This window comes from Vombatus ursinus, unplaced genomic scaffold (genome assembly GCF_900497805.2).
Source record: "Vombatus ursinus unplaced genomic scaffold, bare-nosed wombat genome assembly UNPS02011334.1, whole genome shotgun sequence".
Taxonomy (NCBI): Eukaryota; Metazoa; Chordata; class Mammalia; order Diprotodontia; family Vombatidae; genus Vombatus; species Vombatus ursinus.
In genome coordinates this window covers 853019-865350 of record NW_020951112.1, presented here as the reverse complement: position 1 = coordinate 865350, position 12332 = coordinate 853019, and the positions used below count along the sequence as shown (strand labels likewise).

Below are 12332 nucleotides of genomic sequence, written 5' to 3'. Positions count from 1 at the left end.
TACTACTACTACTACTACTACTACTACTACTACTACTACTACTACTAGAGCACACAGCACCTGGCACATGATATGAACTTAAAAATGCTTGTAGATGGCATGTTGATTATTTCTCCATAATGCCTCTCTGAAAAGACATACTTTTCTTTCCAACATATTGCTTCCTCTGGGCTATCAAAAGACAATATTCCAGAGCAGAAATAATACTGATTTCTAATTCAGACTTAGGCTAGGGTTGTATTCTAGGCCCAATATTATGACCTAAATAACCTTAGGAAAGTCATTACACCTATCTGAGCCTCAGTTTCCTTATTATAAACCTAGGATAATAATTCTTGTGCTAACAATAATAGCTAGCGTTTATAAAGCACTTTAAGGTTTAGAGCACTAGATGTAAGTGATCTCTTTTAATCCTCACAACAACCATAGGAGGAAGATGCTATTATTATCCTCATTTTACAATTGAGGAAACCAAGGAAGGCAAAGATTAAGTGACTTGCCCAGGGTCACATAGCCCTTAAGTGTTTGAAGCAGGATTTGAACTCAAGACTTCCGATTCCAAATCCAGTGAGTTTAGCCACTTTACCACCAAGTTGACTACTTCATAGAGTAGTTACAGGGAATGAACTTTGTAAAACTGAAATAATTATAGCAATGTGAAGCATCATTATTAAAAGAATGTAAGCCCTTTAATGGCAGAAGTTGTTTCTGTCTCTGTATTCCCTTCCCTAGCACAGTACCTAAAAAAATAGCAGGTGTTTAATAAAAGTTCAATAGAATTTATAAGACCATCTATCATCATTGTTCCCCATATTAAATGCTTGGCCCCACTTCTGGAAAACTCTTGCTTTCTATTGCCCTGTAGAAAACCAGTCTTCCTTACTCCTTTTGCCATCATGGGGGGAATGTACTGAATCTAGAAGGTGGCATACAGGGTGAGAACAGTTGGAAGGATCTGCCTCTCACTCCCTAGGTGGCCTTGGGTAAATCATGGGATAAGCTTTAGAGCTGGAAGAGATCTTCACGATCATTGAATCCAACTCCCTAATTTTACAGATGAGGAAACTGAGTACTAGAAAGGTAAAATTACTTGTCCAAGGTCACAAAGCTAGTGACAGAGTTGAGGTTCAAACTCAATTTTTAATCCAGCATTCTTTCCAAGAGAGTGGTCTGCATTCCCCTTAATTCCTGCCAAACTGCCTGAAAACTTGGGTTTTCCCCAATGTCTTATACCAAATAATACAATAAGCTCAAAATGCGTATGGGACCTGAAAAAAGATCACACCATTAAAAAAATTAAAAGGGAGATAAATCAGGCAACTTTTACAGCTATGGCCATAGGAAGAATTCTTAAACAAACAAAAGATAAAGCTGTAACACAAGATAAAATAGATAATTTTGATTGCATGAAATTGTAAAGCTTTTATATGAGCAAAATCAATGCACCTAGGATAAAAAAGGGAAGCTGTTGATTGGGAAAAAAAATCTCTGCATCAGATATCTCTGATAAGGGCTTGTCAAGATATATACAGAAATAACACACATCTGGGACTCAGTTTCCTCATTCGTAACATAAGAAAATTGTACTAAATAATCTCCAAGGTTCCTTTCAGCTCTAACTTATATGAAATAAATAGCTATGTATCTGCTGGGTCCCTTGTGGTTGCGCAGAGATAGCTGCTGTTACAAATACATCTCTTTACCCAGTCATCTTGTTTATTTTAACCAGATTTCCTCCGTTCTTTTTCTTCCTTCCTCCTCCCCACTTCAAAAAACCCTCCATGACATAACACCTTCCTGGGCTCCCCTGCCGGCTAGCTGCTTGTCATTTGTCTTGATTTCCTGCTCAAGTGTTCTGTCTGGTCCCAGACTCCACCTGCTCCAGCCAGAGCCAGAGCTGCTATTTGATGAGACGGGCCCTTTGTACTTCCTGGCCTGGGGCTCCAGTTAAGAGCAGGTGGCCAAGTAACTGGGGCATGGAAGTCATCAGGGACTCAGCCATGAGCTTTGACAGAGGAGAAAAGAAGCAAGATGGAGCTTGATCTTACCAGGCATTGATGCATCCTACCTCCCAAAGACCTGAACCCTTCCCCCTCAGCTCCCCCCGACATGGCTCAAAGTCTTTTAATATCTGCCCAATTACCCTTAGGCAATGAGGTAGCAACTGTCAGTCACCAAGGAATTCATCCCCCAGCCTTAGCCATTCTTTTCAGAGGAAGCAGAAATTAAATGGAAAGAACACAGAATTTCAGAGCCCCAAAACCTATATTGGATTTCTGGTCCTTCTATTGACTACCTGTATGAGACAAACCACTTAACCTCTGGGTTAGTGAGTTTCCTCATCTTTAATATGAGAGATCTGGGGGGAAAAGGGTGGGAAATCAAAGGTTTAAACCAAGTCATTCTTAACTTGGGATCCAATGGCTTTTTTAAAATGTCAGTAACTGCATTTCAATAGAATTAATTTCCTTCTTAATCCTTTGTATTTTATTTTATTAACTTACAAACTTTATTCTGAGAAGGGGTTCGTAAGTTTCACACAGATGCCAAAGAGGTCTATGATACACACACACACAAGTCAAGAACCTCTGGATTAAATGATCTCCAGCTCCAGATCTCTGTTCTTATGGAGTGGATTTTTAGGGAGGTATTTAATTAGCTTTGCTAAAATGTTTCATAGATCCACAGTCGGCAGTAAAGCAATACATAGTTGCATTGCAAGAGGTTTATCTTCTCCCTATGTACTGCATCAGCACATTAAAACATTATTTTCAGCCTTATGGACCTTGGGGGTGAGAGTGGGGTGGGAGAGCTGGATTTGGAGTGAGGAATTAAGTTAAAATCCCAACTAGCTACTTATGACCTTTGTGACCTTGGGTAAGTCACTGTTCTTCTCTGAGACTCAGTTACCTCTTCTGTAAAAATGAGAGGATTGGAGCAGATGGCCTCCGAGATGCCTTCCAGGTCTAAATCGGTACATCTGTGACTCAGCTGTATTTTGGTTCAAAGACTTCATGGTCTCATTAAAAGTCTATACTGAGAAACAGCTTGGATTTAGAAATGGAACTAGGAGAAAACCATGCAAGTTGGCTTGACCTTTGAGCCCTGAAATGCAACATCCCTTAGAGACTCTAAGCTACAGTCATTCAATCACAAATGAAGGACACCACTGCACTTGGTGGCAGAAGACTTGGATTCAGTTTTAGATACACCATTTCTATTGAGGGAGGGATAGAGAGAGTCATTCCACCTAAATATCAGCCTGCATCATTCTACCTCTTCCCTGGCTTGTTCACACCTGTTTTTGTTGTCATTTCAGTCATGTCTGACTCTTTGTGACCCCATTTGGGTTTTCTTGGCAAAGATACTGGAGGAGTTTGCCATTTCCTTCTGTAGCTCATTTTACAGATGAGGAAATGGAGGCAAACAGGGTGAAGTGATTTGCTCAGGGTCACTAAGCTAGTAAATGTTTCAGGTCAGATTTGAACTCAGATCCTCCTGCCTTTAGGGCCAACACTCCATCCACTGCACCATCTAGTTCTCCCATATATTATATAGTGGAATGTATAATACTATGTAATATCTGTATGTTCCTATAATTATATGAGTATCCCCAAAGTCTTAATGCTGTTTTAAACTTAAATAAGATTAAAATCAGTTTCCTCCTTTCTCTTCCTTTCTTCTTAAGCTTTAATAAAACAGCACTAAGATTTGGGGGAGATTCTGGGCATAGATCCTTGGGCTCTCCCCCATTAGAATGGGAGCTTTTTGAAAGCAATAAATGTTTCTTGCTTTGTACTTCTGCCTCCAGCCCCAAGCATAATACCTGGCACACAGTAGGTACTTAATAAATACTTGTTGATTATTAAATAAAAGAAAACCTAGAGATAAAATGATTTTAGGGCTGCAAGGGACCAAAAAAAGTCATCTGGTCTAAAAACCCTTCATTTTTACAGATGAGGAAACTGAAGCTTAGGGAAGGTTATGCCTTATCCAAGGTCATGCAGGTAGTAAATCGCTGGGTCAGGATTCAAACCCAGGCTCTCTGACTCCAAAGCCAGTAATCTTGCCACTACATTATAATGCCCCCTTAAAAACAGTAACATCTAGGTGACAAAGTAGATAGAGCACTGATCCTGGAGTCAGGAGAACTTGAATTCAAATAAGCCTCAGACACTTAACACTTAGTAGCTGTGTGACCGTGGACAAGTCACTTAACCCCAATTGCCTCGGGGAAAAAAAGAAAAGAAAATAGTAACATCTAAAAGGAAGAAACAAAACACTGCTGAAAGAAATAGCAAGAACTTTGTTTTGTTTTGTTTTGTTTTGTTTTTTTAAAGAAAATGAGTTCCAAAAAGCAGGTCATTATTACATAGGACTACATGGCCTCATGAAACACACATGAATCTGACCTGTGTCTTTCTTCTTCTCCCGGGAAAGCTCATGCACAGTGGCACCAATGTCATGTCTCAAGCTCTTGATAAGGTCATCAAGAGCAGGAACGGTCCCATTGTCCAGGTTGGTGAAGAACTCATATTCATCTTTGTTTAGAAGAGAAGGTCTGGATTCAATGTGAGTCAAGTTTATGTCATTCTCCTAAGAAAGGAAACAAACAAATGATGGGAGAGGGAAACACTTTGTGACTGGTACCAAAACAGGCTGAAAAAAAGATGCCCATACCCCTTTCACACACCAACAATCTTCAGAAAATTCAAAACTCTTCCAACAAAAAAATTATTTTCATTTGATCTTGAGTTCTTTTTTCTCCCTTAAAATCAAAATACTAAACTGAGTCCTTCTGAAAATGAGTCTAGCAAATAGCAATTTAGTAAAAATCTTAGCATTGACACATTAAAGATCTTAAAGTTGGTTCAAAATGATAAGCTGATGCAGAATAATATAATCTATGACCTATGGGGGCAGGGGTCAGTAGCCTGGCTTGTCAGCCCTTTGAAATTCTGCTGGGTGGCCTGAGATCATGAAAATTTGTCTAATATAATATATAACAGAACGGATGTAGGATCAGAGGACCTAGATTCAAATCCAGTTACTACATTTACTTTAGAAGGTTCCCCACGGCCAAAGCTCTCTTTGTAGCTCGTCGGGAAGTCCATTGGAGGGCAGAAAGAGTGAGAGGGTCCCCTATTAATATTCTCTCCCATCAACCTCCCACCCCACATGAAATAACTTCCAGATGGATCTAAAGGAGGATTATAAAAGAATCCATCATTGATTTCCTTTTCCTGATGAACCTGTATTCTTTCTGGGTCACCAAAGAATCATTCTCTTTTGTGCAGAGATGACTATCCTCAATGTGGAAGTTAGTAGGGTAAGGCTGAGGGTCATCCCTTTCTTGGAGGCTCTACCTAGAGATTTGTCTGTATGCTATACTCTTTGGGTTTCATTGTTTCTAACTATCCTCAAAAATATACTTTTAAAGAAAAAAGCTAAAATAACCACATCTAACTAAGCAATTAATTTTACAATGTTTTGAAAATTAGTAATTCATGTCAGAAAAAAAGGAAGGGAAAAAGAAAACCTATTAATAATGATCTGTAGACTCAGAATCAGAGAATCGCAGTCAGAAAGAACCACAGAGGGTCCCTTATTAAATCTGAATTGTTTTATTCCTAACAAATAATTGCTCAACCTCCCTCTCTCTGCCTCTGTCTCTCTCTCTCCCTGTCTGTCTCTGTCTCTCTCTCTCTGTCTCTCTGCCTCTCTCTCAACACGTTCAGTGACAGGGCACTCACTCTTTTGTAAGGTAGAACATTCTATTTTGGGAGAAGTCTGTTAGGAAGTTCAGAAAAACTCAGAGTTGGAAAAATTCTGACTAGAATGTTGGAAGGGTTGTAGAGAGACAGCCACACTAATACTCAGGTGGTGGAGCTGTGACTTGGTGTATCTATCCCGGGATGCAGCTTGGAATTTTACCAGAAAAGTGACAAAACAATCATACCCTTTGGCCCAGAGATGCTAGTGCCTGGCATATATTCAAAGGATGTTAAAGGTAGAAATGTGCACCAAAATATTCATAAGAACAATTTTATGACAGAAAAGATGTGGGAAAAAAAACAGATGTCCATTGGAGAATGGCTAAACAAATCGTGGTACCTAAGAAAGTTACTGTTCATTCCATAAAAAATAATTGGTTGTTACCAAGCTTGTCCCTAAAGAAGTGAGAAAATTCTCCTCCCTCCCTTTTTGCAGAGGTAGAAAGGTAGAATATTGCCCATATTGGGAGATCTGGTGGGTTCATTGGTTTTTCTGAACTGCATTTCTTTTCATTTTCTTTTTCATTGTGTATTACAGGGAAAAGCTCCCTGGGTAGGGGAGGGAGATTCATTTGGAAATGAAAGTGACATCATTTTTTTAAAAAAATTAGAAAATAAATTAGAATGTATCTGCCAGCTAAGATGTTTGCTGTGTTCGTGGTCAATGTCAAAACAAAACAAAAACATGCAAGGTCTTTACCTCAAAGAGACGCAAGACTTTGGCCAGCGCCCCAACTTCTTCTTTGAGAGAGAAAATCAGGGATATTGCACCATTCTGGTTAGTGTTATCACCAATGTAACTGGTTTCCTATGAAGTTAAACAAAAAATAAGGCTGTTAAGTTGCTTTGGTCCAAAACCCAAGTAATTCATTTCTTTTTTTAAGGCATTGGAGACCATGAGCAGGTACACTTGGAATATACCATTCAGAAGGGAAGGGAAGTAGTGTTTGTGGAAGGAAAGTGGACCTTAGGACAAAATAAACAGCAGTATTCATAAGGTGAAAATTACATTTAATCATACCAAGTATAGAGGTCTTAGAGTCAGAAGGACCTGAGTTCAAGTCTTGCCCCTGGCACACACTGGCTCTGTGATTCTGGCTTAATCAATGTAACTACTCTGTGTCTCTAGGCAACTTTCTAAGACTAAACCATAGATGATTTGCCCATCTAAATTGATGGAGTGATTTCTACAACTTGGGTTTCCCCATTCCAAAGAAAGGAGAGATCAGGACCATCATCACCTTCTTCTTCATCATCATCACCATCATCACCACCACTATCATCATCACCTTCTTCATCATCATCATCATCTTCCCCACCATCATCTTCTTTTTCATCACCATCATCACCACCACCACTACCACCATCATCATCACAATAACAACAGTAAATATTCATTCCAAGCTGAAGAAGCACAGTTTCGAGGTTAGAATGCTAAAGCGGGAGTTAGAAAGACCTTTCTTCATAAGATAATATGATCCTAGATGAAGATCTAGATCTTAGCAACCTTCTAATTCAGTCCCTCATTTTATACCTGAGTAACTGAGACCCAGAGAGATCAACTAAAGTCTTACAGGTAGGAAGTCCAAGTCAAACCCAAGTCTTGAGGCATAGCTGACCAGGTTGAGGGTTGGGAAGATTATGTGCCTCAGGGGGCCACCTCACCATCCTCTACTAGAGAGTATGCTTTCAGGGGCTTAACCCTTTCAGTTGCTGAACTCCTTTCCTGGGACCATTCTCTGTTGATTGGTGAGCACTGCACATGGCCCACTACATCTAGGTGGTCACAGTTAAGCTTCTCTTTAAATTTAGTCATTTTTTTCAGTCATACCCAACTCTCCATGACCCCATTTAGGGTTTTCTTGGCAAATATGCTGGAGTGGTTTGCCATCTCCTTCTCCAGCTCATTTTACAGATGAGGAAACTGAAACAAACAGGGTTAAGTGACTTGCCCAGGGTCAGCCAGCTCATAAATGTCTGAGACCAGATTTGAACTCAAGTCTTCCTGACTCCAAGGCTAGCACTCTATCCACTATGCCACTGAAGGACCTAGAAGTGGTCCGATCCAGGGCAAAGTTGGCTTGTTGCCCACTGTGGTCTAAGCTCAGTAAGTTCCTGCCCTGGGTTTGGGTCTGATCAAAAGCAGATGCTACTGGACTCTGCCCTTCTCAGCCAGCTGGAAAGCTCTGCTAGTTTCAAGGGGCAGAATTGTAGGCTCCTCTTTGGTCTGAGTTTCCTGCCTTAGTAATTCCTCTGCAGGTTGTACCAGATGCCAGAAGAGATGCCCTGTTCTGTTCGGGGGTCTGAGCCACACATCCCCACTGCTGCTGCTGCAGGCTTCTGCTCCTCCTCCTTCCCCAGTACACAGCCCAGGGCCTCCCTACCCTGGTACCACACAGGAACCCCTCTCCTGAACAACGCACCTTCTCAATCCTACCTGGTTCTATGACCCAGAACTGGTGAATGGGTGACTAAGCTTCTAGTTGGCCCCTGTCCAGCCCAGTGCCCTGGTATGGATCTTCAAAGCCTGGAAAGGTAGCCTACAGCCAGACTGGGCAAGATTTTTAATGCCCGATAAAGGAGTCTATATTTTACTCTAGAGGCAAAAGGGAGCCATGGGAGCTTCTTGAGCAGGAAAGATGTGTGCTTTAGGAAGATTGGTTTGACAGCAGAACCATGGTCATCTGACAAGAAGGTTCTTAGCAGTCCTATTATATCAGCTTAGAGGAACAAGGGTCAGGTAGAGTATCACAAGATTAAATACAGTAGCCAAGGAAGCATTCCATGAATATCGCTGACCATCAGGACAATATTCACTCCACACAGAAACAAAGGTCTATTTTACACAGGGCCCAGTTTGGGACAGTGGAAGACAATGTGGAAAGACCTGCCAATAATATTGTTTTCAAAGGATTCAAGTTTTAGCACTGGAAGGGACCATTGTACAGATAAGGAAACTGAGGCCCATGGAGGTTAAGTGACTTGCCCAAGATAACTCAGGAGTCAACTGCAGGGCCAAGATTGGAACTCAGGGTCATCTCAAGTTCCATGGTATCACACTGTTCCCTTGCTCTAGACCCATATCTCCAGCTACCAACTGGCTCTCTCCCCTTGTGAATATCCACCACCCCTTCACCTCAAGCAGATCATGTTCAAAGCCTTACCCTACGTACATCCTCCTTCTGGCCTCACTATTTCTGTCAGTAGAAACACCATTCTTGAGGCAGGAAGATGGCTCAGTGGATAGAGCACCAGCCCTGAAGTCAGGAGGACCTGAGTTCAAATCCTGGCTCAAACCAAACACTTGACACTTACTAGCTGCATGACCCTGGGCAAGTCACTTAACCCCAATTACCTAAAACAAAAAAAAAGCACCATTCTCAGTGCCTCATGTCAGAAAAGAAAAACCTTCAGTATTACTTTTGACTTTTCCTCTTCCTCACCTCTCATGTCTGACTTATAAATTCCCATAAATTAACCCTCCACAACATTCACCCCCTATTCAGGGCTGATCTTTCTACAAAGATCTTATCATGTTATTCTTCTACTCAAAAATTCTTCATTGAGGGGGCAGTTAGGTGGTGCAGTGGATAGAGCACTAGCCCTGGAGTCAAAAAGACCTGAATTCAAATCCAGTCTCAGACACAGGATACTCACTAGCTGTGTGACCCTGGGCAAGTCATTTAACCCTGGTTGCCTCACAAAAAGTAAATTAAAAAAAAATTGTTCAATGGCTTCCAATTCCTAGGCATTTAAAGCCCTCCATAATCTGGCACAACCCTACTTTTCTAGTTTTCCATACTATACTCTATGGACTTAATACTCCCAACAAATTGACCAACTTCTTTTTTTTCTAATTTATTAATTTATTTTTAACTTAAATGTATAGTAAGAAAAGAAAAAGAAATATATTATAAACTTAAATGCAAAAGAAGAAAAGAAAAAAGCATTGCCATGTGCACAGCAGAACTAAAGAGGATTCAAGATATGCAACAATAAATTTCCATTTCAAGAAAGTCTATATAATAAATACTATGCCTTGTGTTTAGAGCTGTCCATCTTTGCTTCCTTGTAAGTTTCAAACTGGCTGATTTTCCTGATGCTATGTAATTTCCCACCTCCAAGCCGTTGTTTATAATATTCTCTCTGTCTGCAATGCCCTCCTACTTTCTAACCCTAACCCTAAACTGCTGAATGTAGATCCTTCCTAAGCCCATTTCAGATGTTACCACCTTCAGAAAGTTCTCCCTGATTCAATCCTCCAAACTGGTAATAATTTCTCTTTCAAATGAAATTCATCTTCCTTTTAGACAGGGTCTAACCTGGGAACAATTTCTCTCTCTGCTGAGTGATCTGTCTCAGCTCTTCCACATAGGATAGACAAAGCTGTCTGGGAGTGGTGGGAGTAAATTAGAGGAGGATCCCCTGCCAGTCCCAGAGGTCTGCTCACCTGGGAGCTTCTCCTGTCAAACCCAATGCAGCCCACAGAGCCAGTGGACATGATTGCTCCCCTTCCAAGGCCGGCTTTCTGGCAAAGTCAAGGGCTTCTGGGATCTAGGGCCAGAGGAGACCAGTTTTGTTGGGACAACCCAGGGCAAAGGTATTTCAACTCTGTGGGAGGGGAAGGCGTTGTCCTGACGCAGGAGGCCGAGCCCCAGCCTCTCCCCCTTTTCCTACCTCTGCTTCTCCTCCCCCCACTCTCATTTCTGCCTTTACCCCATCCTCCCTCTTTCTACACCTGCCCTAACACAGCCTCTCCTTTCCATCCCCTCCTCTGCCTTCCTGCCTAGCTCCCTCCCTCCCAGAGCTACCCAACCCCCTGGAGGAGGCAGCTCCACGCACCTTAAGGGGATACTGGCTTCCTAGTCAAAAGCCATGGGTGAGAATCCTGAGTCCCTTTCTGCTTGTTCAACCCTGGGCAACCTCTCAAGATGATCTTTCCATTTCCAGGCCATGAACTTAGTGCCAGAAGGGACCCAAAGGGTCATCTTGTTTGACAGGAGGGGAAACCAAGTCTCAGAACCTTTTTTTTACTTGCTCAAATAAGAGCTGGAAGAGCCCATGAACCAGCCCAGGAGGAAAACATGGGACCCCCTATGAACTCATCTCCAGTTTAAACAGTCCTTACAGAAAGCATCATCAAATGGGGACCTTAGAAGCCATCTATTTCTTCCATTGTAGCAAAAAGAAATTCCAGTAGCAGGACTGAGATGCAAAACCAGGCCCGCTGACCTCAGTTGCAGGTTTCTCTCCAAGTCAATGGGTGTTCACAGTGCTTATGATGACTTCCACTTGATGCTGCTGGAGTACAACAAAGCCCAGCTGTGATTACTGGTGAAGCTGAGGTGAAAGATGGAAGCAACAATTGAGTTGACAAAGGTGCTTGCTGCTGTTCAGCCATTTTTCAGTCGTGTCCTACTCTTTGTGACTCCCTTTCGGGGTTTTCTTGGCAAAGATACTGGAGTGATTTGCCATCTCCAGCTCATTTTACAGATGAGGAAACTGAGGCAAACAGGATAAAGTGACTTGCCCAGGGTCACAGAGCTAATAACGGTCTGAGGCTGGGTTTGAACTCAGGAAGATGAGTCTTTCTGACTCCAGGCCAAGAATTCAATTGATTTTCAAACAGAAGCCCTCATTTCAAATTCTGGCTTTGGTATTGCTGTGCCACCTTGGACAAGTCATTTCCACTCTCTGGGCCTCTGTTCCTTTCGTCTTTAAAATGCCTAATCCCAGACTCAGAGCTAGAAGAAACTTGATAATTCAATCAGTCCACACAATCCCACTTGGACAGATGAAGAAACTGAGTCCAAAGAAGTAAAGTGGTTTGTCCACAAAGGTTAAATTCTCAGAAAATAAGAATGGTTATCATTAGGCATCTAGGTACTACAATGGATAGAACACAGGACATGAAGTCAGGAAGACTTGCATTCAAATCCAGAAGACTAGGTGTGTGTCTCTTCACCTCTGTCTGCCTCAGTTTCTTCATCTGTAAAATGGAGATAAGAAGACTTACCTAACTCCTAGGGTTGTGAGCATAAAATGAGAAAATATTTGGAAGATTTATAAATCTTAAAGCACTCTATAAGTGTCATCTATTTATATCATCATCAGAAAGCTGTTTTGGGTACTAGAAGATGTTCACCTCCCTCTTACCTTCTTATCAAGTTCCTTCCATTTTCAGTCATTTCTAGTACCATTTTCTATCTCACAGCACTCCCTCATTTGGCATCCATTGTCAACAAGGCAAGATGACCAGCATTTATTAAGCTCCTGCTGAATTCTAAGCAATGTGCCTTTAAGCACTGGGGATTTGAAAAAGGGTGAAAACAGTCCTTGCCCTACCCTCAAGAAGCTCACCATTTAATGGGGGAGACAACATATGAACACCTATGTACAAAAACATATAGAGAGGCCAAATTGAAGGAAGGCACTGTGGCTGTGGTTTGTCCTTTGTTCTTGAAGAGGTCCGTGACATCAGAGAGATGATTGAATGACTTGCAATTGACGTCGATTTCAGTGAGGGAGGGCTGTGCAAGGTCACCAACCTCATTTTCT

At 41.7% G+C, this 12332-nt stretch overlaps 1 protein-coding gene across 1 annotated transcript in view; it reads right to left on the bottom strand.

Annotated features, from left to right (window-relative positions):
* Window positions 1-10335, bottom strand: part of PAH (phenylalanine hydroxylase) — an 81435-nt gene extending 71100 nt beyond the window's left edge. Inside the window, exons 1-3 of the mRNA XM_027855867.1 lie at window positions 10225-10335; window positions 6475-6582; window positions 4413-4596 (exon numbers count right to left, since the gene is read on the bottom strand). Coding sequence (XP_027711668.1) covers window positions 4413-4596; window positions 6475-6582; window positions 10225-10275 — 343 coding nt within the window. The 5' untranslated portion in view covers window positions 10276-10335. The remainder of the gene's footprint in view (window positions 1-4412; window positions 4597-6474; window positions 6583-10224) is intronic.
* Window positions 10336-12332: the final 1997 nt, after the last annotated feature.